General features: G+C 41.2%; 1 protein-coding gene and 1 long non-coding RNA gene across 3 annotated transcripts; one reads left to right on the top strand and one right to left on the bottom strand.

Moving 5' to 3' along the window:
• Window positions 1–1,475: 1,475 nt before the first annotated feature.
• On the bottom strand, window positions 1,476–27,101 carry LOC133482785 (von Willebrand factor A domain-containing protein 5A-like). 2 transcript variants are annotated; one of them, XM_061783315.1, is made up of 21 exons: window positions 27,018–27,100; window positions 25,972–26,047; window positions 25,415–25,617; window positions 25,124–25,346; window positions 17,312–17,478; window positions 17,117–17,231; window positions 16,886–17,034; window positions 16,403–16,491; window positions 16,170–16,314; window positions 15,215–15,294; window positions 15,015–15,129; window positions 14,755–14,913; window positions 13,707–13,810; window positions 11,165–11,373; window positions 8,945–8,977; window positions 6,188–6,220; window positions 4,150–4,182; window positions 3,841–3,951; window positions 2,233–2,369; window positions 2,030–2,153; window positions 1,476–1,934 (listed from the first exon to the last, which is right to left on the bottom strand). In XM_061783315.1, the coding sequence occupies exons 2-21, from the start codon at window positions 26,012–26,014 to the stop codon at window positions 1,855–1,857; spliced, it is 2,352 nt and encodes a 783-aa protein (XP_061639299.1). In that variant the 5' UTR covers window positions 26,015–26,047; window positions 27,018–27,100; the 3' UTR covers window positions 1,476–1,854. The 2 variants fall into 2 exon arrangements, with proteins under 2 accessions (XP_061639299.1, XP_061639300.1); XM_061783316.1 differs by lacking the exon at window positions 4,150–4,182 and having other exon boundaries at window positions 27,018–27,101.
• LOC133482796 (uncharacterized) lies at window positions 6,661–20,247 on the top strand. The gene is made up of 3 exons (XR_009789953.1): window positions 6,661–6,907; window positions 9,468–9,664; window positions 18,976–20,247. It is a non-coding gene; the product is annotated as an uncharacterized LOC133482796 (long non-coding RNA).

Here is a 27,101-nt window from a genome sequence, read left to right as displayed (position 1 = left end):
GCGCAGATCACAAACGAAGAAGTTCCACGAACGAATCACTCTTCAGTTCCTCAGTACACCAGTTCACTCATACAAATCAGTTCACTTAAGTTTTTAAGTCTTTTGGACTGGAGCAGTTTTGCTGTGCAACAGGGGAGTTTGAAATACTTGCTCTGCTTATTTCAATTTTTTTTGTAATCATTCTAATGTTTATTGAAAACGCAGCCGGACAGAAAAGGGTTTTAGAGGACAGACAGAGGGCCAGAACAGAGAAAGGGTAAGGGGGTGCAAACCACAGCAGAACAATAGTTAGACGGTCGAGATATTTGACTACAAGCAACGTCACAAAGTCAAATTATGTTCTTATTTGTGGACGGGGTGAGGGGCGACATGCAACAACTAACCAATAGGACAAAATGAGAGAGGACAGGACAGGATGTGAGAAATGAGCAAGGCAAAGCTACTGATGAGTGGTGTGGTGGGATGCTTTTATAGTGTCTAAACACCTGTAAAAACCTGTGAGTTGATATCTTAACACAACCTGTGTTATTGTTAGTTCTCCCAGCACAACCAATTCAAGTCTATAGCGTGTCTATGGAACCTATTAGTGAATGAACACCATATCACATGCATGTTATTCAACTGGTGTACGGAGTTGCTGTACTGACACATCGAGGAAGGGTGCCCCCCCAAGCCAGCGAGCTCATCCCGTGGGGGACTCAGCCAGGGGGACGCCAACCACTCCCCAGGACCCAGGGTGGTCCCCCAGCCCAAACAAAGCACTCTAAACAGTCTCAAGGGGAAGGGCAAGTGTACTGGATCCCCCACCCCCAGAGAGGGGGTGGCACCAAACACCAACAGGGCCCAACGCAGGAGCTAGCTGCCACCTGGAAAGGTTGCAGCCCGCCACAAGCGAGCCGAAAGGGGAGGGGGGTGCAGGCCCCAGGAGTCAAGCCAAGAGAAATGTGAAGACCCACCACCCACCCTATTACTATGGTTACCAGGTCCCCGACTGGGAACCATTGTCCCTGTTATGTGATCATGTTTGGTGGGGTGTCTTGCATTATTGGGGAGAATGGTGGTGGTGAGGCGGGACAGTCACAGAGCAATAATGACCTGCAACCCTCACCCCCACCCACCCAGGCTAACCAGGTCCCCAAAGGATGTGCAAATGTATGTGGTGCTTTAAAAATTGGCGGTGGAAAGGCAAGGCGGGCCAGGGAACATACTGGAGTGCCGGAACACCTGGCTGAGTGTCCTCCCCAGCCCGACTCCTGCGGGCCCAGCCAGAAAACCCCAGAGAAAAGGGGGCAGCCCCTCCCCACCCTAAAGCTAATCTCCCAACCACCAGGCCATGGGCTATTTGGTACCGCTCACGCCCCCCCCCCCCCCCCCCCCCCCCCCCAAAAAAAAATAAAAAATAAAAATAATTGTGGACCGGGAGACAGTGCACCCAGCCTGATAAAAATATAAAGGGCTCACAAATTAAACGAAAATGAAGCTGAGATGGAATCTTTATTTTTAAATAGTGAAAGAGGAAAGATCAGTGAAAACATAAACAGAGTGTTGAATCCTATTCAAGATCAACATCTGGCCATAGTCATGTGCGACACAATGTTGTACCTGTTTCTTAGTTTCATATTACCTTCTTTAGAGACACACCTGTAGTCTCAAGACGACCATAACACCTTTGTATATGTAAACCATAAAAATATACTGTAAATAATCAATTTTAATATTTTGACTACATTATAAAGGAAAATAATAAAAGGCACACTTGCTAAAGACCAATTAACAACCAAATGTGGAGGAATGGCAAATAGTGCAGAGCAACGGGAGTAAATCAGCAGAAGGCCCATCATTGTATTGGACACCTTAAAGGCCCAGGACATCTTTTTCCACGGAGCAGCCCAACAGAGTGTTTCCAGCAATGACACACTCTGTCATACAGGGTGCTTTAAAAAACACACACAAACAACGTTATCCACTCATGATAAACAAAAACAAACAGGTGCGGGGGGAGGGGGGGGGGAATCTCTGTGGGAATTACCATTCTGAGCCACCAGCCATGACACAGCCTTACGAGCAAGAAGCTTCCATTCGACTTGAGCATCCGACTTCAACCCATGGAGCCAGACCAGAGCCAGAACGGTGGCCCATACATTCCCGTTCACCTGGGTTAACCGAACCGAAGAAAACACATTAGACAAACAAGTGGAAAAGGCGTCATGCACATTTGCGACAAGGTCCTACCTTTGCTGGCTTGGTCTGTTCCACCTGCTTGTTGGTCTTGTGCAGCACAGCAGCCAGAGCCGGGTTTAGCTCCCAGCAGCCTGACGCCTTCTGAAGGGAGACCAACTGCAGCAAAGGGTCTCGGGGTTTCTCGTTGGCTGAGTTGTGGGGAAAGGAAGTATTGTCAAATATTCAACTGGAACTCTACTGGTGCACAAATATTTTGTATGCTTTATAATAATATGTCGATAGGTTGCAACTAAGTCATATCTGTTATACTGTACAATGGAACATGTGAGGTTCAAAACAATTCATCTGGTTAACTTGAAATGTTTTTTTTTCCCAATGGGAAATAATCCATTCTAGGTCCAACTGTCATTAACTGTCATTAAACTGCCATTAAAAAAAAATTTATACTAATGAACAAATACTGTAAGTGTAAAAATAAGATAACCACTGTTAATAGTAAACGTCAATAAAACAGTCTGTTCGTACTTGACATACATTGTGCTTCTCCTACCATGAGCCTGTGCTTTAGTCACAAAAAGGCACAGCAAGATGCTTATTGAGCTGAGCTTTCACGACACAGCAAAAGTTGGAGTGTTAATATTTCAGGGTTACATTTTTGAGAGGTGAGTTTAACTCCTAAAGTGTAATTTTAACATTTAAACATCCATCCATTCATTTTCCGTTTGGATTTAAATGGTGTTCAGAGTAGGGGTTATTTCACAGAGTTGATCACATGGTGTTAAATTAACTTTTAAGAGATGTAATTAATGAAACTAAGTGTGTGAGAGTTTTTTTGTGTGTTTTTCTGGTGTGAATGAGAGATTTGTTTTCTGTGTGTCAGATTTTTTGTTTGTTTGAGTTTTTTGGTGAGGGTGAGAGTTTTTTGGGGGTGACTAAGAGTTTTATTTGGTGAGTGTGAGATCTTAGAGTGTGTGAGAGTTTCTTTTGATGTGTATAAGAGTTTTTGGTGAGTGTGAGAATTCTTTCAGTGTGGATGTGTGTGCTATTGTGTGTGAGAGAGGTTTTTGTCAAGTGGTGTGAGTGAGAGGTTTTAGGTGAGTGTGAGTTAGTGTGTGAGAGCTTTTTTTTTTTTACATGTTAGTACTTTTGTTGGGTGAGAGATTTTTTTTGTGTCTGTGTCAGAGTGTTTTCTGCACGTGAGTTTTTTGGTGAGTGTGACATTTTTTTTCCGAGTGATTGTGATGCTTTTTTGTCTGAGAGAATAAATGTAAACGTTATTTTTGGCCTCTACGGCGCCAACACTTTTTGGTAAAATTTTTGTAATTTTATTACAGGTTCCACTGTATTTATCTTATAGTTTGTCAATTTGGTAATCATATAATCTGCATTGTTTGTTTCTTAAACCTGAATAAACATATTTCAGAACATCTTAGAAAGCAATGAAAAGTATCACAGTAAATAAAAGATGTTATAGTGTTGTGTTTGCTTGGTTTGTTTTGAGTACATTTTAATGCAGCAATGATCCTACCCATTGGTTTGCCTGTTTTGTTGTCAAGAGAGCGGTCCAAAACGTTTAGTCAAATGATAATAAACTTGTGCTATGGTATGTTTATTGAACTAAATGTAAGTTGGTGGTGTCCGAGTGCATGTACAACTCACAAGATTCAGCACTGTTGCACGGTACTCCTCCACAAAAGATGGGATCCGCAACGCTTTTCAGGGGACAGAACGGACTTTTCATCATAAAAAGATCTCTCCTTCCTTTTTTCACTGGTTGGATAAAGAACACAGAAGAAAAACAACTGTTTCATCCAGGCCAAGCAGAAGTATTTTCGTCACTTGTTCAACTGGTTTGTTTGATGGTTGCAATAAATAGGTTTCCAGTAGAGGCAAATTTCATCCTTTCCTTCAAAAGGCACTTAGTAAAAAATAAAATATTCAAATTCTTGCCTGCTTGGTTTTACTTGCCTTTCGCTGGAGCTCCCAGGGCACAGAACGTAGCTTTATAAATAAAAAAAAGAAGGAATATGACATGACCAAAGAGTGAATAATATAAGACTATTATGAACATTGTCTATTAAAAGTGGAGCTATAGCCAGGTGTGTGTATACTGTCTATCTATCCATCCGTCCATTGATTGTCTTTACTGCTTATCCTCACAAGGGTTGCGGGCTGCTGGAGCCTATCCCAGCTATCATCGGGCGGGAGGCGGGGTACACCCTGAACCGGTCGCCAGCCAATCGCAGGGCACATAGAAACAAACAACCATTCGCACTCACATTCAAAGCTACGGGCAATTTAGAGTCTTCAATCAACCTACCACGCATGTTTTTGGTGTGGGAGGAAACCGGAGTGCCCGGAGAAAACCCACCCAGGCACGGGGAGAACATGCAAACTCTACACAGGATTTGAACCCCGGTCCCCAGAATTGTGGGGTTAATTGTTTAGGTTAATTGACAACTCTAAACGAATGGTTGTTTGTTTGTATGTGCCCTGCGATTGGCTGGCAACCAGTTCAGGGTGTACCCCGTCTCCTGCCCGATGATAGCTGGGATAAACTCCAGCACGCCCGCGACCCTAGTGAGGAGAAGCGGCTCAGAAAATGGATGGATGGATGGATGTTTACAGTGCTGAAGTAAATGTCATGGACAACAAAGTATTACCGTCATAAACCTGTTGTTACTGTTATAGTGTTTGCAATTATTATTTATTTGCAAAAGACATGGATAATGTTTTTTTTAAATAGATTTGTTCGTGAGCTTGGCATATCACATTTTATCGTTTGCTAGTTGCCAACAGGTCCTACTGACTTTTGACCAACCAGCGATTGCGTAGCTGTTTACCGCTGCTCGCTACACAATTTTCATTTGCAATCATTCCAGCCTATCTTCATCGAGTTATGAGAAATAAACGGTTCAAAACCTGTATCGCATATGGTAGCAATGGAATTAAGGAATATATCCCAAAAGACTTCATTTCACGTCACATTTGGAGATGCAAAAACAGATATTTCTGACCCTGGGTACGATAATTTCTATGCAAAGTATGTGATTTATCAAGTTGGACTTGTGTGTGGGGATCTGCATAAATTTACACACAGCTCTGACCGTGCGTAAACACAAAACTTTGAGGTAGAACAGGGAAACTACAAAGGGAACGCATGAAGAGGGGCACCAAAGCCATCCGAGTGCACGTTTAGCTCCTGTCGTCCCTGGGATTTTTGGCCACCGGGACATTTCAGCAGGAGATTGGAGACATTTCACAACCAACACTAAGCCGAATCATGCCGGCAATGTTGGATGCAATCATTTCCGTGGCCCCAACTTACATCCACTCCCTGTACAGATATCCCCAACAAGCCAAAATTAAACAAGGGTTTCCCAAACATAGTTAAAGCCAAAGATTGCACCCACATTTCAATTAAAACACCACCACACAACTAATTCAGCTATGTGATCAGGAAAGGATTTCATTGAATTGCTGCACAAATAGTTTGCGATCCACAATGCCTGGAGGAACACACGATTCATTCATTCTACAGCATAGCTGTGGGTGTGCGCCTCCAAGCAGGAGCTGAGAATGGCTGGCTGCACGTATTGTGATGTGTCTCCAATAATGCTTTCAATACGGTTATACATATTAATTGGTTGTCCTCCTTCAGTTCATTCTCATGCATGGGCTGTGATGAAGTTTTTGGCATTGAGTTTAATGTCAAACCATTTTATTTTTTTATTTCTGAGAGAGCTCGTCAATCCAACAGAATTAACAGCAGCGGTTATATTTTCCCACATAATTTTGTTCTTTTGTTGCTAACACCTGCATTAATTGTTCCAAACAGTAGCAGAATCTGAACAAATCTTTGATACATACAACAAGAGAATTACCTAGCAAAATAAGAAACACTAAACATGTTTTTTGGGTGATTTATAAAATGATGGGCAAGCAGTTAAAATAAATTATAATTTCAAAAGTGCTAAACTGCGACTGTGTGCTCTGTGTTACTTACCTGAAGATGGACGCTGTGATGTAGAGCAAATGCCTTTGGTATAAAAAAGAAAGAACATTTAAAGAATACAATATCGATTTGGTTATTTTCAATTATAAATAACACAATGTGGAAACATTTGAAAATCAGATTGCAATACAAAAGTGGTGAACTGGCTTCAGTTTAAAAAGAAAATTGTTAAAAGGTGTTACAAAACTTTTAGGTTTTTTTCAGTTCATAAGGTAGCAAGGAAAGCAAGTTACACATTTATATATAATAGCGTAACATCATTTTCACTGGTCACGGAGAATTATGACAGCCTCACAGGCACCGCCATACTGACATCTGTTATTCCTATCCTATCTATTGCTACCGCGTCGTGTTGACGGCATCGGATTTAGCGTCTTAGTTTAAGAGAAGACAGATTTACTTCTTGTACTGCCATTTCACAGAGCACATCTCCCAAGTTAAAAAATGTCGAGGAAAATGGCAAGTTACTCTGCTGCTTTTACGAATAAAGTGATCACTGTTGTCGAATCACTAGGGAACTGTGAAGCAGCCTGGCAGTTCGAGAAGCCCCTACAAGAAAAAACACAAGCGCTTCAGGATGTCGGAAAGTGGCCCAGTTTCCAGAGATGGAGAAGAAGCTACTAGACATATTAGCAGAACGGAGGGGAAGCGGCTTTGCAATCAGCACTTTAGAACTTAGTCTCAAAGCCTTGAAGCTCATGAAGGATAAAGGTAAGCATGACTTTCCTTGAGCATTGATTAGAGTTGATCATCATCTTTCCTTTGTTAATATGAAAATGAGTAGAAATGGTGAGGAAGCGACACGAACGTTATCCAACAGAACGAAATTCATTTTGTCAACGAATGCAGACAGAGCAGAATATTTATTTCCATCCATTTTCTGAGCCGCTTATCCTCACAAGGGTCGCGGGCATGCTGGAGCCTATCCCAGCTATCATCAGGCAGGAGGCGGGGTACACCCTGAACCGGTTGCCAGCCAATCGCAGGGCACATACAAACAAACAACCATTTGCACTCACAGTCACACCTACGGGCAATTTAGAGTTGTCAATTAACCTACCAAGCATGTTTTTCGGATGTGGGAGGAAACCGGAGTGCCCGGAGAAAACCCACCCAGGCACGGGGAGAACATGCAAACTCTACACAGGATTTGAACCCCGGTCCCCAGAATTGTGGGGTTAATTGTTTAGGTTAATTGACAACTCTAAACGAATGGTTGTTTGTTTGTATGTGCCCTGCGATTGGCTGGCAACCAGTTCAGGGTGTACCCCGTCTCCTGCCCGATGATAGCTGGGATAAACTCCAGCACGCCCGCGACCCTAGTGAGGAGAAGCGGCTCAGAAAATGGATGGATGGATGGATGTTTACAGTGCTGAAGTAAATGTCATGGACAACAAAGTATTACCGTCATAAACCTGTTGTTACTGTTATAGTGTTTGCAATTATTATTTATTTGCAAAAGACATGGATAATGTTTTTTTTAAATAGATTTGTTCGTGAGCTTGGCATATCACATTTTATCGTTTGCTAGTTGCCAACAGGTCCTACTGACTTTTGACCAACCAGCGATTGCGTAGCTGTTTACCGCTGCTCGCTACACAATTTTCATTTGCAATCATTCCAGCCTATCTTCATCGAGTTATGAGAAATAAACGGTTCAAAACCTGTATCGCATATGGTAGCAATGGAATTAAGGAATATATCCCAAAAGACTTCATTTCACGTCACATTTGGAGATGCAAAAACAGATATTTCTGACCCTGGGTACGATAATTTCTATGCAAAGTATGTGATTTATCAAGTTGGACTTGTGTGTGGGGATCTGCATAAATTTACACACAGCTCTGACCGTGCGTAAACACAAAACTTTGAGGTAGAACAGGGAAACTACAAAGGGAACGCATGAAGAGGGGCACCAAAGCCATCCGAGTGCACGTTTAGCTCCTGTCGTCCCTGGGATTTTTGGCCACCGGGACATTTCAGCAGGAGATTGGAGACATTTCACAACCAACACTAAGCCGAATCATGCCGGCAATGTTGGATGCAATCATTTCCGTGGCCCCAACTTACATCCACTCCCTGTACAGATATCCCCAACAAGCCAAAATTAAACAAGGGTTTCCCAAACATAGTTAAAGCCAAAGATTGCACCCACATTTCAATTAAAACACCACCACACAACTAATTCAGCTATGTGATCAGGAAAGGATTTCATTGAATTGCTGCACAAATAGTTTGCGATCCACAATGCCTGGAGGAACACACGATTCATTCATTCTACAGCATAGCTGTGGGTGTGCGCCTCCAAGCAGGAGCTGAGAATGGCTGGCTGCACGTATTGTGATGTGTCTCCAATAATGCTTTCAATACGGTTATACATATTAATTGGTTGTCCTCCTTCAGTTCATTCTCATGCATGGGCTGTGATGAAGTTTTTGGCATTGAGTTTAATGTCAAACCATTTTATTTTTTTATTTCTGAGAGAGCTCGTCAATCCAACAGAATTAACAGCAGCGGTTATATTTTCCCACATAATTTTGTTCTTTTGTTGCTAACACCTGCATTAATTGTTCCAAACAGTAGCAGAATCTGAACAAATCTTTGATACATACAACAAGAGAATTACCTAGCAAAATAAGAAACACTAAACATGTTTTTTGGGTGATTTATAAAATGATGGGCAAGCAGTTAAAATAAATTATAATTTCAAAAGTGCTAAACTGCGACTGTGTGCTCTGTGTTACTTACCTGAAGATGGACGCTGTGATGTAGAGCAAATGCCTTTGGTATAAAAAAGAAAGAACATTTAAAGAATACAATATCGATTTGGTTATTTTCAATTATAAATAACACAATGTGGAAACATTTGAAAATCAGATTGCAATACAAAAGTGGTGAACTGGCTTCAGTTTAAAAAGAAAATTGTTAAAAGGTGTTACAAAACTTTTAGGTTTTTTTCAGTTCATAAGGTAGCAAGGAAAGCAAGTTACACATTTATATATAATAGCGTAACATCATTTTCACTGGTCACGGAGAATTATGACAGCCTCACAGGCACCGCCATACTGACATCTGTTATTCCTATCCTATCTATTGCTACCGCGTCGTGTTGACGGCATCGGATTTAGCGTCTTAGTTTAAGAGAAGACAGATTTACTTCTTGTACTGCCATTTCACAGAGCACATCTCCCAAGTTAAAAAATGTCGAGGAAAATGGCAAGTTACTCTGCTGCTTTTACGAATAAAGTGATCACTGTTGTCGAATCACTAGGGAACTGTGAAGCAGCCTGGCAGTTCGAGAAGCCCCTACAAGAAAAAACACAAGCGCTTCAGGATGTCGGAAAGTGGCCCAGTTTCCAGAGATGGAGAAGAAGCTACTAGACATATTAGCAGAACGGAGGGGAAGCGGCTTTGCAATCAGCACTTTAGAACTTAGTCTCAAAGCCTTGAAGCTCATGAAGGATAAAGGTAAGCATGACTTTCCTTGAGCATTGATTAGAGTTGATCATCATCTTTCCTTTGTTAATATGAAAATGAGTAGAAATGGTGAGGAAGCGACACGAACGTTATCCAACAGAACGAAATTCATTTTGTCAACGAATGCAGACAGAGCAGAATATTTATTTCCATCCATTTTCTGAGCCGCTTATCCTCACAAGGGTCGCGGGCATGCTGGAGCCTATCCCAGCTATCATCAGGCAGGAGGCGGGGTACACCCTGAACCGGTTGCCAGCCAATCGCAGGGCACATACAAACAAACAACCATTTGCACTCACAGTCACACCTACGGGCAATTTAGAGTTGTCAATTAACCTACCAAGCATGTTTTTCGGATGTGGGAGGAAACCGGAGTGCCCGGAGAAAACCCACGCAGGCACGGGGATAACATGCGAACTACACACAGGCGGGGCCGGGGATTGAACCCCGGTCCTCAGAACTGTGAGGCAGACGCTCTGACCAGTCATCCACTGTGCCGTTAGAATATTTATTTGAAAAAGCCTAATAAAATAGGGATAATGAATAATTTTTGAGCATGGTTACCAGCAATTATAGGGTGCGTATTATACATAGGAAGGCTGCGGAAATGTGATTTTGGGGGTGCATATTATATTCAACAGCATATTATACACAAGAAATTATGGTATATAACATAACTACCCATCCTTAGGAATTTAATATGTAGCTGCAAGAAAATGTTATTATTCTTTCCAATCCCCGGCTGCATGATGCTAGTTGCCTGAAATGAGCTCAAAAACCCTTTAAAGATACGTGAGAATTAGAGGGCAACAATATCCTTTTGGAAAAAAAGTGACTGTTAATAAAGACATCTTTCAGTTTGTTAAACTAATTTGTCAGATGGACAAATAATTGAAATGCATTCAAATGATTCATTGCAAATAGAGTGTATCTGGTAGCAGCCTTCATCTTTTCCTCAACTCGGTAGCTGAAAGAATCATGAGTGAACATGTACAGTGGACACCTGCTATTCGCAGGGGATAGGGACTGGGCCGGAGGACGAATCGCAAAAATCCATGGATAATTGACGCATATTATAATTGCACTGGAAAGAAATTAAGTAAAATACTGAATAAGCGGGGATAAACCACCAATATGCGTTTTTGGGGTTGGTTCACCACCAAAACCGACTGGTTGTTTGTTTGTATGTGCCCTGCGATTGACTGGGAACCAGTTCAGGGTGTACCCCGCCTCCTACCCGATGATAGCTGGCATAGGCTCCAGCGCTCCCGCGACCCTTGTGAGGATAAGCAGCTCAGGTAATGGATGGATGGATGAAAAAATTAGGATTTTTTTTTTTCAATCGAAAAAAACCCCAAAAACCACAACTGTGAATGGGTGAATCCGCGGGTCCCTAACAGTGAGTATGTGGGGGTTCACTGTAATCACAAAGTGACCATTTTGTTTTGCTAACTTTGTCGGAGTGGGGGACACTTTTTTTTAAGCACTCACGGGCTACTGGAATACGTCTGTGCAGCAGAGGTCCTTGAATGGCTTTCCTGCTGCCTTTGTTGATGGCAATAAAGGCGGTGAAGGAGCTGCTCACTCCTGATTGGATGCTGACATCCACCACCTTTTTCTTCACTTCTCCATCTTTCTCTGTCTCCTTGGTCTCCAGATCACGAATCAGAGTTCGAGCACCTAGCCTGTGGACTGTTAATCTGCAGAAAGAAAAGAGGTACATACTATATCAGAACTATCACAAGCTTTATTAATATTTACTGTATTACAGAGTAGGGATTCATTTCTCTTTTTAGTGCTGTTTTTGGAGTAATCTCCCTTGAGCAGTAATTCCCAACTACTGTGCTCACACGTTAGTGCACCCTGGGAGACCAGCAGTTGTGCTGCAAGAAATTACCCAATTTCATTTAATAAGTCCAAAAATTATTATTTATTTATTAACAATGATGTATCTTTGTTCATCCAGCTGTGCCAGCGACATACAGTATAGTGCCAGGCAGAACAATTAAATGCTCTTCCACTATGGTACATAATCAACCTGTCTATCCACCTGTTGCCATTTATACAACAGAACAGGTCATGGCACGCACACACTAAGTACATTAACTACATTAAAATGAGATCATCATTGTTTCAGTATACATACAGTTGAAACCAGAATTTTACATGAACTTAAAAAAAAAAGATATATATTCTCACAGTTTGACATAAGTCCGACTAAACCTTTCCTGTTTTAGGTCAATTAGGAATATCTCAATTATTTAATTTATTATTGAATAAATAATTTATATTTAATTCGCTACATTCCAGAATGATGAAATAAGGATTTTTTTTGGTGAGAATTTTTCATTAATTTCTTCTAAGTCAGAAGTCTACATACAGTACGATTATGTATGTCTTTCAACAATTTGGGAAACCAGATGACGATGTCATGTCTTTGGAAGCTTCAGATAGGTTTATTGACAACATTCAAGTTAATTAGAGACAAAACTGTGGATGTATTAGAAGGCACAACAAAAACACACTGCTTCTTTGTAACATTATGTGAAAGTCATAAGAAATCAGCTAAGATATGAGAAAGAGAATTCTGGACTTCCACAAATCCGGTTCAAACACCACGGGAATGTCCACAGCCATCATACTCTCTGTATTGATATTATGAGACGTGCCGAGTCTTGGAAATGTCTGTGCATATTATCCCAAGAACAAGAGCAAACGACCTTGTGAAGATGCTATCTGAAGCATATTATCCAGAATAAAAAGAGTACTGTATCGACATGGGATGAAAGGCCGCTCCGCCAGGAAGAAGCCATTATTACTTATAAAAGAAACATTAAAAAAAGACAGATTACAGTTTGCAAATGCAAACAGGAACAGAGACCTTAATGTTTGGAGCCATGTCCTGTGGTCTGATGAACTGTTTGGCCATAATGAACGTCGTTACATTTGGAGGAAAAAGAGGGAAGCTTACAAGCCTCAACACCATCCCTCCTTTGCTGCAGGAGGGACTGGTAAACTTCACAAAATAGATGGCATCACGGGGAATGAACATTGTGTGGAAATACTGAAGTAACAAGTTAAAGAAGGTAAAGCTTGGGTGCAATTGGTCTTCCAAATGGACAATGAATAAATTGGCTTCAGGATAACAGAGTCAATCTTTAGGAGTGGCCATCACCAAGCCCTGCTCTCAATCCTATTCACCATTTACCAACAGCCCCGAAAAGGCATGTGTGAACAAGGTGGCCCACAAACTTAGCTCAGTTACACACATTCTCTGAGGAGGAATGGGCAAAGATTCATGCCAACTATTGTGAGAAGCTTGTGGAAGAATTTCCAAAACGCTTGACTCAGGTAAAACAGTTTAAAGGCAATGTTACCAAATACTAATGAAATGTATGTGAACTTCTGACTTTGAAGAAAGTCATTAAAAATGTCTAAAAACAAAAATCCTTCAACTTAGTTTTCTGGCATTTTTCTAATGGAAATAGTTTTGCTAATCCGAAAACAGGAACGGTTTAGTCAGATTTTATGTCAGACAGTTTGAAAAAAAAAGGCATATTTCTTTTCACATAGCGTATGTAAACTTCTGGATTTAACTGTACCATACTTTTTGTTTTTTATGTATTTATTAATTTTTTACTAACGTGTAAATCCATACATCCATTTTCTATAGCGCTTGCCCTCATTAGGTTAGCAGGTGAGCTGGAGCCTATCTCAGCTGACTTGGAGCGAGAGGCAGGGTACTCCCTGCACTGGTCGTCAGACTAGGCACATACAGTTTATAGACAAACAACCATTCACTCTTACATTCACACAGAAGGACAATTTAGTCTTCAATGAACCTAACATGCATGTTTTAGAAATGTGGAAGAAGCTGGAGTACCCAGAGAAAACCCACTCAAGAAGGCAAACACATGCAAACTCCACCGGCAAACGAGTCAGGCCTGAGTTGAGATTCAAACCCAAACCCTTTCAACAGTGAGGCAGACATCCTGCAGTGGTGTGTCCAATACATGAATAAAGCCTGCATTACCCAGTGTCCTCTGTGGGTTGTAGAGTGAAGCCAAGCTTGCTCTGGAAAAGATGGCCTGCCAGGCTGTACTTCACAGTTACACAATCATCAGTTTCCTCCGAACTCTGAGAAAATATTGCAGGGTTAGAAATCACATGGCAAAACTCCAAAGGAAGAATCACTTGCATTCAGAACTCTGCGTTTGAAGACCAACATTTAAGGAAAAGCACACTTTTTTTTTATGTGTGTCAACACAGAAGAGGGTCAGATAGATAGAGTTTACTGTACCTGTATAAACTGTATATGGATAGATAGATACAATTCATTGCAATGTCGGAACGTGGTACACGTGTCTCTGTCCTGAGTGCTCAGTAGGCTACAATATGGCTAAAGTCAACGACACATTGACAATAATAATAATAAAAGAAGAACACATTTTTAAAAATGTAAAATGTACACAGGAAAGTGATCTATCTGTGTTTTGTCTTCAAGGCAAATGCCCGTAACTGGCGTTTGCCACGCAGCGGTAAATTGGCAGTGGTCTAGGGTGCTCAGTATAGTATGGTTACATTGACAATAATAATAAAAAAAGAACAGAATCTCAAAAGCAAAAGGTACATTACCGTACATCCCTATGTTCGCTGTGGGTCATCAAGTCAGCAATGACTACACATTTTATCCTTTCCCCACAGTTTTTATAGCTTTAGGGCAGTTAAGAAGGTTAAAATGCCTTTACAGTTAATGGTTTTAAAGAAGACAGTTTGTTTCTGGAGGAGATCATTTCTTAAGGGACCAATTGTTATGAAATCCAAACAAATCTGACATTGACGAGCATCTCGGATCACATTTCATTTGACTTTAGAGGTTCAACTGTATATAAAACCATTCCGAAAACTGTGAAATCCTTGTAACAAGTTTGATGATGACTTCCCTCTCCTGAACATAAGCACCTTCAATGGTTGTCAGAAATTTAGATGGATTGAAACGTCCAAAACATCTCATAAGAGGCATGATTTGTGAATCAATCCTTTTGTGAATAGGGTTGGTGGTTTACTCAGAGATTTCCTACCTGTCCAGTGAGTTGAGCATAAATGAGCGACCGTTGACCCTGGAAAATATTTGTGAATGGCGGAGACAGAGGCGTGACAGACACTCCCTTTGGCAAATCCCATGTGACCGAGATGTCCTCCACTGCTGGTTGCAACGCAAACTGCAGTGACTGCATCACCTGGTGTAACAAAAGCAATGATTCAATTCAAGGTTTTCCATTATGTCTTTGAGATATCATGTTGTACTGTAGGATTTGCCGCAATCATTTGGCTCACGAACCTTTGGTTGCATCCTGTCAGCACCTGTGATGAACTGAGCATGACCTCTTCCCTCCTTAGCCAAACCATTGATGAGAGCAGTGCTGGCTCCTTGTCCAATCCCAAAAGAAAAACACCTGAAATACAGTCACTTCGGTTCAAACAGACAATGGCACGAGACATAGCATGATGCGGGCATTTATAGTGTATAAATGGTTTGACCTGTGGGAACTAGAATTCTTCTTCACCAAGCTTGTAACCTCTTTGGTGTTCCCCACTTCGCCGTCAGTGAAAACAAAGAGCTGGGAGGAGAGTTTACGTTCGACTTAAAAGTGACACAGCATGCTTTCTATGATTATTCTGTCAGAGAAGTGTCACATAACAACTGTCCTTTTCAGTCAAAGTGCACACAAAAGGTTTTGGCAAGCAGTTGGCAAGAGCTACCTGCTCAGCTTGTTTCACATATATTCAATGGGTGTGTCTGTGTGTTATAAGCTACATAGTCTTTGTGAAGCCAAATATTAGCAGTCGGAGTGGCAGACCATGCAATATGTACCAGACATAATTCACCTCTGAACACTACCACTATTAGACTGCAATTATAAAAAGAATATCAATACTCTACAACTACACAGTTACGTACATTCAGCTGAAACAGCTCACAATCAATATTGATCTAATATAAACAAATAAAATGTCATACTCATCAAAGATGCTGATTATTAAATGTATGAATGTGCGCAGATCGCTAGAGATAGGTTTTGATCCTCAAAATTGGCTGGAACAAGTTTTGCTCTGACCAACCAATGAGAGGATGGAGAAATACTGCTGTCATTGAGGACCAGCTCGCCAATGATGATTGGTTGAAGAAAAAGTCCCTTTGCTAATGTAGTTTAAGTTAAATCAGCCAGCACTACTAATTCTGAAAGCCCTGGGCTGATTACATTGAGATGTCAGCAAAAAGAGGCTAAAATCTGATTGGACAATATGTCAAACATCTACATAGAGTATATGTACTAGACGCAGCTTTGAGAAATGCTACAAAATGAAGAGAATAGATTGTTGCAAATGAAATAATACAATTTCATGTAACAAATATTATAATTTAAGTTGTAACAGTAGGTCAAAGCTTCCGATAATGTTTAGGCCAGCAAAGTGTCCCTGATTGCCGACCTACTTGTCGTGGTTGACTGGGAATGCAGGGCTGGCTGTAAATGTGTTGGAGGGGGTGAAGTATCTCTGTTCCTCCCAGGTTAGCCTGCATCTCCTTGACTTTTTTCAGAGCCTGTTCCATGGTCTTCTCACTGTACTCCATACTGTTACTGCCATCACAATACACACAAGTATGTACGTACAAGAGATCAAACAAGGTGTTGATGTGCATTGGACTGACGAAGGGTCGGTTCTTACGGGAAGATATGTTCAAAGGAGGAGCCAAAACTGTAAATGTTGAAGTAGCAGCCCACTGGCAAGCTTTTCAGAAGTAGCAGCAGAGTATCCTGCGTCAAATTGAGACATAAAGAGTGAAGGAAACTATAGGGACAAATGAATGACAACCACATTTCCACCAAGGAGTACAGTTCAGTTTTGTTCAAAACAGTAGTATTCTGAATGTTAAACCCTGATCAGCGTTTCTATTGCAGGCAGGATGGGGATAGCATTGTCAACTCTATGTAAAAGGCCTGCACGCCATCTGTATTTTTTCAATGACATTTTTGATTTCTTCCCATTCCATTCCTCCATTACATTCAATCAATACATACAATCAATGGACAGCAGTCTGTTTTAGCTCAACCCTACACGTGTACCATAATATACAGCGAAAAAAAATATTCTGGGCACCTTTCCAATGGAAATAGAAGCGCTTAATGGCGTCATTGACATTCTGATTACCCTGGCACTGCTGATGCGAGCACCTTGCATACTTCCGGATCGGTCCAGTAAGAACACAAACTCTCCACTTGTGGCAAGTGAAGACATCACTGCCTGGGGGAACTCAGGGTACAGACTCAGCATCACCACCGCATCCCCCATCAGTGTGCCTGAATCACAACAGAAAAAGAAAGGTGAATTTGAAGCATTAGAAAGCATCCAAACACAATGAATGAACTATTTTTAACACACCAGGCTTGGCGGACGGCTTTCCTGCCTCCACCACAGCAGTTGGCTGGTGAGCATCCTTGTAGTAAATCAACAGCTCGACATCCCTGTCAAACTTGTGTCCTGCAGCCAGTTTAATCTGAAAACAACAACAACAACATGAATAAATAACATGCCTCAAATGCAAGAAACAGCAGAACACATGAGTTTTCTACGTACGAGCGCCTGGGTTTGCTCCTTGTTGAGGTACTGCAGGGGCTCCAGGGAACACTTGGAGTCCACTTTGGAGACCTGACGAGGGGAGGACACCCGGGCAGAGAAGGACAGACTGTAAGGCACTAGAGAGGCGGGAACAGATGTCACCTGGATGCCGCGACCTTCACTCCCTGTAAAAAAGGAATATTCATAATTTAAATGAATGCGCAAAATCCCACAAAAGTATAAAAAGTTACAAGTACAGTAGCTATAAGCTTCTGAACATCCATCCATCCATTTTCTGAGCCGCTTCTCCTCACTAGGGTCGCGGGCGTGCTGGAGCCTATCCCAGCTGTCATCGGGCAGGAGGCGGGGTACACCCTGAACTGGTTGCCAGCCAATCGCAGGGAACATAGGAACAAACAACCATTCGCACTCACAGTCATGCCCACGGGCAATTTAGCGTCTCCAATTCATGCATGTTTTTGGGATGTGGGAGGAAACCGGAGTGCCCGGAGAAAACCCACGCAGGCACAGGGAGAACATGCAAACTCCACACAGGCGGGGCCGGGCATTGAACCCAGGTCCTCAGAACTGTGAGGCTGACGCTCTAACCAGTCGGCCACCGTGCCACCTGCTTCTGAACATGTTAAAGCAAATTTAAGTTACACTGAAATACATGTACTGCGCACACAGTAAAATTGTTCAAAGCAGATAACCAGACCTATGATTTGTGTTACTTATATTATATTACCTATATTTATAATTTTTCATAATAGTATTATTATCTTTCGCCATTACAGTATGTGACAATATTTTAGCATTATCACCCCCAAAATCAGCTGGGTTACATCCTAGTTTGCAAAACAGGATAATATACATTATATGTTTTTTGTTTTGAATGTTTATTTTGAACATGAATTCAATAATATAAACCCCAATTCCAATGAAGTTGGAACTTTGTGTAAAATGTAAATAAAAACAGAATACAATGATCTGCAATTCCTTTTCAACCTTTATTCAATTGAATACACTACGACAACAAGATATTTAATGTTCCAACTGATTAAATTTATTTATTTTTTGCAAATATCCACTCCTTTTTAATTTGATGCCTGCAACACGTTCCAAAAAAGCTGTGACAGGGGCATGTTTACCACTGTAAAATATACTCATCCACACTGTTGTAACACGTGCAGAATGGCATGTCTTGCTGAAAGAGAGGTGATGCCGCTGAAAAAGATGTTGCTTGGATGGTAGCATGTGTTTCTCCAAAACCTGTATCTAGATTTTAGCATTAATGGTGCCTTTACAGATGTGCAAGTTACCCATGCCATGGGCACTAATACATCTCCATAGCATCACAGATGGTGGTTTTTGAACTTTGCACTGATAACAATCCAGATGGTCCTTTTCCTTTATGGTCCGAAAGACACGACATCCATGATTTCCAAAAACTATTTGAAATGTGGACTCGTCAGATCACAGCACACTTTTCTTGATATATGGCTAATGGCTTTTGCTTTGCATGGTAGAGTTTTAACTTACATTTGTAGATGTAGCGACAAATTGTGTTAAATGACAATGGTTTTCTAAAGTGTTTCTGAGTTTTTAAAGTAGTGCCACCTGAGGGATCGATGGTCACGGACATTCAATGTTGGTTTTCGGCCTTGCCCCTTATCTTCCAGCTCAAAGAACGTGCAGCGCTTCTGTCTGGATGAACTCGAAGTGTCGGTTTCCTCTTCGAAGAGCACAACCCATCGCCCAGGTGTGAGGGAACCGGCCGGCGCGGCGGACCTTTTGGCGAGGCAGCGAAGTCCGCCGAAGTGAAACGCGTCCTCCTCTTTCTACTCGGCTAACCTCGCTAGCCGCCGAGCTAACGTGCCGCCAGCTAGTTGGTCACACCGCGGCGGAGGGAGCTCCTCGTCGGCGGCGCACGAAGGACGAAGTGACCGAATTTGCCGGCTCCGTCGAAGACGAAGCCCAGCCGCGCACAGGCAAGGTAAACTTTCTGGTGTTTGGACGCCACTCTGTATTTGGGAACTTGTCGACAGTCAGCCAGCCAGCCAGCTAGCTAGCTAGCTGGCGTGCCAATTGGGCTTTTCTTGGTCCTCGCAAAAGTCGCAACTTCTTCAACTGCTTTCTTGTCAAAATGGCTCAATATTGGGCGTATGATTCCAAACAACCTTTTTGATGCGGTTTCTTCTTGTCTTGCTGTGTTATCATGTGTGCCAATGGGCCTCCACCTCTGATGGCTGGGCCTCCACCACCACCGACGGCTGGGCCTCCTCCACCACCGACGGCTGGGCCTCCACCACCACCGATGGCTGGGCCTCCAGCACCACCGACGGCTGGGCCTCCACCACCACCGACGGCTGGGCCTCCACCGCTGCCGGCTGATGCGGAAGCAGGCAGCGTAAAGCTATATGCAAACATTGCCAATAAAAGAAACAGGGGGCTGCCAAACCCCGCAATACTAAAGCACCGGAAATGGAGGGCGTTCCAAACCGTTAATAACTCTAAATTAATATGGGACTCAACACGTAAACCAAAAGGCATTCTTTGTGCACACTTAAATATACAAAGCATTTTAACGAAAAGTGATCAGGTCAATCACCTTCTCACTGACTCAAATATTGACTTCGTCTGCCTATCTGAGACATGGATCTTCGCCCTCAGCAGTACTATCTGTACCTGGTTATAAAATGTTTAGAAACGACAGACAGGGTTCTAAGGGAGGAGGTGTTATGATTTATGCCAAGGACACTTTTAATTGTAATGAAATACATGTTACAGATGAGAATGGATTAGAATTTCTTGGACTAACTGTTTCTTTGTCACAGCAAATGTCTTTTATTCTTGTAGTTATTTATAGGCCTCCCTCATCAAATGCCGCTTTCTATGAAAAGCTGGAAATGTTACTGAAACAACTCAATCTTGCAAAAGAGGTGATAATAATGGGTGACGTAAATGTTAATTGGGAAGTTAACAAAGTTAGGAAAAAATGGAAAAGGGTTATGGATGATATGGATATGACTCCGGTTATTACGAGAATTACAAACTCCACCCGAACTCAGATTGATCTAGCCTTTACTAATAGGCCAGAAAGGATCTTGAAGCCATACAATATGCTCACAGGATTGTCTGATCACAATCTTATAATGGTCACAAGAAAATTAAATAAAAAGCGCTTCAAACCCTTAGCCACCACTGAATCCAATAGGATACTAAAACATGAACAACAAAATATCCAAGATTCTATCCAAGAAGTAAACTGGGATGTATTACCCGCTGGTAAAAATTTAGATGAGGATTGTTCTAAATTTGCCAACAAAATACAAGAAATTATTATACAATTTACACGGATAATTAAACTAAAAGCTAGAAAGAATGGCCTTCCTTGGTTAAACACATTTATTCTGAAACTGATGAAAGAATGCGATCATTCCTTGAAGTTGTCGGTCAAATCAGGATACAATAGACAGCACTTTATTTCACTGAGAAATAGGGTAGTGAAAGAAATAAGAAAATCTAAAGCTGACTTTTTCATTACTGCTCTGAAAAGTGCGAAGGGAAATTCAAAAATAACCTGGAATTGTATTAAAAAACTATTGGGTGATACACAAAATAACAAAACAAAACTAATGCAAATTAAATTAAATGGAAACATCCTGACGGAACCTCAAGTGATGGCTGATGCTTTTAACAACTACTTCATTGAATCTGTGTCAGAAATCTCTTCTAAGTTTGCAGTAAAACAAAGGAAGGAATACCCTGCATTGTCTGCAACGCAGTTCTTTACTATTACAAATATTACTGAGACCAAAGTTATCGATTTAATTCATTCACTCAAACACTCTAAGGCAAAGGATGTTTTTGGAATGGACACGAGCATGCTCAAAGATCTAGGTTCAACTCTTGCTACTCCTATTGCCTCAATCATTAATCTTTCAATTTCATCTGGTCACTTTCCAAAGGCCTGGAAATCTGCTATTGTTATACCCTGTCTTTAAATCCGGTGACTCAACTTCTCTGAATAACTACCGACCTATAAGCATTCTTCCGACCATTTCCAAAGTTGCAGAAAAATGGGTGTCAGAGCAGATTGTCCATTATTTAATCAGCAGCTCCCCCTCTCTCCACGCCATGCAGTTTGGTTTCAGATCCAAGCATTCCACTGAAATGGCTACATGCCTCTTCATTGAGAAAATAAAATCTTCTCTCGACAAGGGTGGAGTTGTAGGGGCGGTGTTCTTGGACCTCAGGAAAGCTTTCGATACAGTAAATCACTCTGTTCTTCTTACCAAGCTCTCAAAATGTAACTTCTCTTGCAAAGCTGTGAGCTGGATTGAATCATATCTGCATGACCGAACACAATCTGTATCAGTTAACAACTGCAGATCAGAGTCTCTTAGGCTAACCTCTGGAGTCCCTCAGGGATCAATATTAGGCCCCCTTTTTTTTAGTCTTTATATCAACGATTTGCCCACTGTTTGCTCTGAAGCAGAGTGCGTAATGTATGCAGACGACACAGTTTTCTTTGTTCATGGTCGCTCCAAAGATACTGTTGCTGCTAAACTCACTAATACAATGTCCTGTGTCACAACTTGGTTGCAGGAGTGCTGTCTACAGCTAAACGTTTCTAAAACTGTAGGCATGTATTTCACTAAAACTAATAGAGTATCACCTGACCCCGACATACTTGTTAATGGAGAAAAAATGCAAATTGTCAGCAAATACAAACATCTTGGGTTAATAATAGATTCACAGCTTTCCTTTAAAGCCCATATTGACAAATTGTGTAAAAATATCAAATTAAACCGCAAATTTTCGTCCAATTCGGAATGAAATGTCAACTGAAGCTGCAAAAATTTACCTGCATTCAATGATTCTTAGTCACTTTAACTATTGCATAACCAGTTGGTCCCAGGCTGGTCAGAATGCAAAAAAACCATTAGAAGTTTTGTACAAACAAGTAATTAAAGTGATGGATAAAAAGCCAAGCCACTATCATCACTGTGAAATTTAAACAAAAATACAGTCTTTTAAACTGGGACAGTCTTCACATATTTGCAGATTTAAATTTGATTTATAAAGTACTGCATGATTTGGCCCCAGCTCCTGTGGCTGAGTTCATCAGCCAAAGAAACAGCTCTGAGCGTGTCACTCGAGGCTCTGTCAGAGGTGACTGTCTCATTCCTCTTCGCAGGAGCACTTTCAGTAAGTCAGCCTGGTCAGTGAGGAGCACTGGTGAGTGGAACTCAGTACCTGAGGAGGTTAAACTGCTTACAACATACAAGGCCTTCACAAAAAAACTGAAAATGTGGCTAGTTAACACCTATAGCTGCCAACACTAAAAGACAAGTATGTTATGTTGTTTTTTTGTTATGATCAAAAAAAATATGGTTTTATTCTCTCTTAATAGTATAGTTTGATTATGTATCCTGTATTATATTGTCTTGTAGATGTATTTTACTGCTTTTTTACATCATGGCCAGGGGACTACAGATGAAAACTAGCCTTCTGGCTAATTCTGGCTTTTTTAACCATGTGTACTTCATGTGTTTTATGAAATTGCATTGTCCCCTTTCAAAAATAAACTGTTAAACAAAAGTCCATCCCTTTATCAGCCCTGATCTAGGTTTCTGATGTAACAATAATCCTGAATCGTTGTGTGAATGTCTGTAAATATATCTTTATGTTATTGAAGTTGGCATAGAGGCTTCTACTATTAAAATGGATAATTGATAGTTTGTTATTTGATTAAATATTCTGGTTGAACTGTTCATCACTGTAGTAAGGGCACCCATTTTTAATGCTGTGGGAAAAATTATTCTCCGGATATATTTCCTGTCGTTATTCCTGTGGATTGTGTTCACTAAACGCACAAGTTCTCATTTCCAGATGCTCATGATCAGTTATCCACTCAGTTAAATTCAAAATATTCTTTTCAGATGAGGATGAGTGAGCTTTGCTGGTAAGCATCATGGTTGTGTGTCGATGGCTTTTACCTCTTACTCCAGTTCCACCCTCCTGATAACCAGAACCTTCTCTTGTGGCCCATTTTATACATATTTTATAATTTGTTCATTATTTTCCCCCTGTGTTCTCAAAAAGCAAAAATCCAAGCATTCCACTTAGTGAGATGATCGTTCATGAAGACATTAGTTCCTTTTAATTTTCTCCCTTGCTTCAATAGGGCAACTTCATGCTTTCTATTAATGAACTTTAAAATGATTGACGCTTTGTCGGTGGCGCTTTTCCTGGGCAGAAGGTAACGTCTCGATATTAGTCCAGTCCACTAGGATTTTGAATCCAGGAAAGCAGCCACTTGTTCCGTTGAGTTCACATCCATCTCGTTAGGTTCCCCCTCACTAGTACTGCTCACCGCCCAAGTGTACGTGCTAGGTTTGACAAGGAGCCCGGTGACGATCACGTCATTCATCCTGGTTTACTGCTCCATGTCTGCGACCCTTCTCACCAGGTAGGCGATCCGCTTATTTTTCTCAGCCTTCTGCATGCGGAGCATTTTCACCTCTTCAACTAGCTCCAGGATCCCCTTCTGCTCTCAGGCTGATAGCAGTGATTTCCTCTGCAAGGAAGTCGAGCCAATTTTTTATTTCATCCACTTCCTTGGCCATAAAGGACTTCTTCAGTCCAATGAATCCAACTTTTCAGCAATCGTGGGCAGCTGATTCTGTGCCACAGCAGTCATCAGCGTTGCAATTAATGCTGTTGTACTCCAGTAACGCGTTTCCAAACTTTCAAAATGTTTGCATCCACAGTTAGCTTTTGCCAGCTAACATGGACGCATGCAGCGTGAAAGTGTGATATCACAATATACTATACATAATCGTACAGTAAATACAATACACATAGAAAAGTGATTCTCAAAGTGTCGTACTAGTAGCATTGGTAGAAGGCGGACTCCCTCTAGTGGTATGTGAAAGAATCACTGAATTAAATATTAAAACTTTGGATGTTAGCGTAGCTTAAACTTCTTTTTTTTAAATCAAGTATTTATTTTTTGAGCAGAATAAATTTCATACATTTTATGGAACTGTTTTAAAACATTTATTAATTTTTTTAACTTAAATTTCATGTGCAATACATTTTAATTTAATCATTTAAGTATATTTTGTTATTTTCCTATATAAAAGCACAGTGTCAATGTTCAGACTGTATAATGTTACAGTGGCTGACAATAGTAATAAATATACTTTTTAGGAATAAAACCTCTGCCCCATTTTTGATGAACACCAATTACTACGGGCCTACTACACTACTGTATTAATGTTGGTCATTAGTGTGGTACTAGAAGAGCCAAGTATTCTTTGAAGTGGTACCTTTTGTAAAAGGTTTGAGAATCATTGTCATACAGAGTTAGAGATATTTAGCTTTTTGGTGAAATTTTCCCAAATTTACTATAACCATTATAGGTTAACATAATTTGACCTTCTCTATGGTTTTGAATACTCAATGTTTCATTACTTTTTGCACAACTTGCTCTTCTCTGACAAGGAGGTGAAAAGCAAAATCGACAATACTGTAGGTGTTTTATATCAAAGAACAGCAGTTAGACAACAGCAAGTTGTACAAAATGTACTGAAACATTAAACAATTGGACATGTGCACTCAGTAGTATACAAAAGATCTGTAAACGTTAGAGAGCATTTTAAGTTCATCCTGAAATTTCACCCGAAAGCCCAACTTCACTATCTTTTAGTGAGTACACAACTCACTGTAGACAAGTTGCAAATAAACAAACAAATTTGTGTTGATGAAAAAGTGATGAATGTGATAACCAAGAAGAAGAGATGATTATAGTTGTCCTACCTTGAGGTTGGTAGCGAGGGTTGAGCACCACAGGCAGACAAAATCTCAGCCCGTCGTCCGCTTCCACAGCCAGCTCGGTGACGTACTCCAGCCTGATGGAGGCGCTCTCTCCTGGAGGAAGACTGCCCACACTCAGAGAGAAGATATCTGGGCTCTGCTCACTCTCCTCCAGCAGAAAGGCCTGTTGACCAGAGCTCACCGCATCGTCGTACTCCTCTCGGGCCTGGAGAGGACGACACTTGGTGTTCACACTGTCTTTTTTAGTTTGCTCGTCTTTGGGGTCCCACTTACTTCCTGTTTCTCCTTCACATCAGCTACAATCTCAGTTTGTCCAATCTTGGCACTGAAATGGCAAACAGCAGCATCAGCAGGCAGAGGGAAGACAAAAATGGCCTCTATGGCTTTGTCCTCCTTGTTCTCATAGTGCAGCGTGGAGACCACAGTGGCCACGTGGTCCTTCACCTCAACTTCCACTTCAATGCCCTTCAGAGGAACTAAAATACAGACACACAGACACACACAGTCACACATCAATCACATAGTGCAGCTCAAATGGCAAGGTTCCATTCATACCGGGATACTTCGTTTATTTGTTTACTTCTTGCCCAAATACATTTACACAGAAATAATGCTTTCCAGTTGGTTGTTGTATGGATAAGCTAACTTAACAATAGTTTATGTACTGACAAGTAAACTGTATAGCTCACCTGCGACACTAATTAGGACAAGCGGTACAGAAACTGGACAAGTAAGCAGGTGCAATTTTTGGGCGAAAAGGAGGGTTTTCAAGTTTTGCACAAGTGAGACGTACTGCAATCAACATCCATTTGATTTGAACTGTTTTGTACCTGGCTCCTTGTTGACAGTGACTAGACCACATCGGATCACCATGATGACAGGTCAACAGGTCACTTTCCAATATTGCTTATGCAGCACAAAAACAAAGAAAGGACACAGTAAACAATTGCTTGACATACCAAACTTGACCAAGGCCTTCTAAAATGGCCACGTAAATACAGGGAGTCAGCACAGTAGTATCATGGATAGCCTCCGCTTCCTACTGGGTCCAGTGAAAACGGATACCTTCGCATCGTGACAGTAGGATAATAATATGAGTAATTATATAGCGCTTTGAAAACGCTTCTAAGCCACGAATATAAAACAATAAAATGAAAAACTGCTAGTACGGCAGTAAATGAACGTTGCTTCTTGTGCTGTGTCATGTATTATTATGCCGTTACACAAACTAGTTAATTGCGTGTGTGACCTCAAAGGTACATATGTCTAAACCACTGGAGCGCCCTGTATGACATATCTTATAATGATCGCCAGAGGGAAAATGTTGTTATCCGAGTGATTCCCAAACACTGTGCCACTAGAGCTCATCAGGTGTGCCACAGGAAATTATTCAATTTCACTCAGTTAATTACAAAATATGTATATTTATTTACTACAAATAATGTATTTTGTTTATCTATCTATGGTGGCGACATTCAGTGACATGCAGAACAACTGGATGGCAGAAGGTACATAATTGACCTAAGTGTGTATCCACTTTCTGTGACATTTTTGATTGGTGGTGTGCCGAGATTTTGATATTTTTTTGTAAAATGTGTGCCCTCTGTGAATAAAGGGAAAACAACTGGCCCCAAGTTGCACAACTATATGACATCCAACACACGAGTTCTGTCAAAATGTGTGCCTTCGCAAATGTTAATAATATTCACTTATGCCGTCGCGGGGGTATTCGTTTAACAATAATAGCATTATCACAATAACGTAGTTAGAGATAAATGCGGGTATACGTGACAAAGTACAGCAAATAACCACAGACAAAAACGTAAGAGTGATAGTCTGTGCGAACGGAGCTCTCCCGAGGCTAACACGGTCTTACCGTCCGTACGCGGCGTCTAATACGTGGAAAGTGTTCGACGTCGCAGTCAACCCGGAAGAGCGGAGGGAAAATCCCACGCCCACT

The sequence above is a fragment of the Phyllopteryx taeniolatus genome, chromosome 8 (genome assembly GCF_024500385.1).
Source record: "Phyllopteryx taeniolatus isolate TA_2022b chromosome 8, UOR_Ptae_1.2, whole genome shotgun sequence".
Taxonomy (NCBI): Eukaryota; Metazoa; Chordata; class Actinopteri; order Syngnathiformes; family Syngnathidae; genus Phyllopteryx; species Phyllopteryx taeniolatus.
The sequence above is the reverse complement of the archived record's forward strand: the minus strand, read 5'-3'. Positions and strand labels throughout refer to the sequence as shown.

Bases quoted from the DNA above. Each gene is read 5' to 3' on its own strand.
- LOC133482785 (XM_061783315.1), bottom strand. From the start codon at position 26,014: ATGGTGATCCGATGTGGTCTAGTCACTGTCAACAAGGAGCCAG. The intron at 25,347-25,414 runs GTAAGTGGGACC...CGTCCTCTCCAG, and splicing joins ATGTGAAGGAGAAACAGGAA to GCCCGAGAGGAGTACGACGA. The intron at 15,295-16,169 runs GTAGGTCGGCAA...CTCTCCTCCCAG, and splicing joins TTCCCAGTCAACCACGACAA to CTCTTTGTTTTCACTGACGG.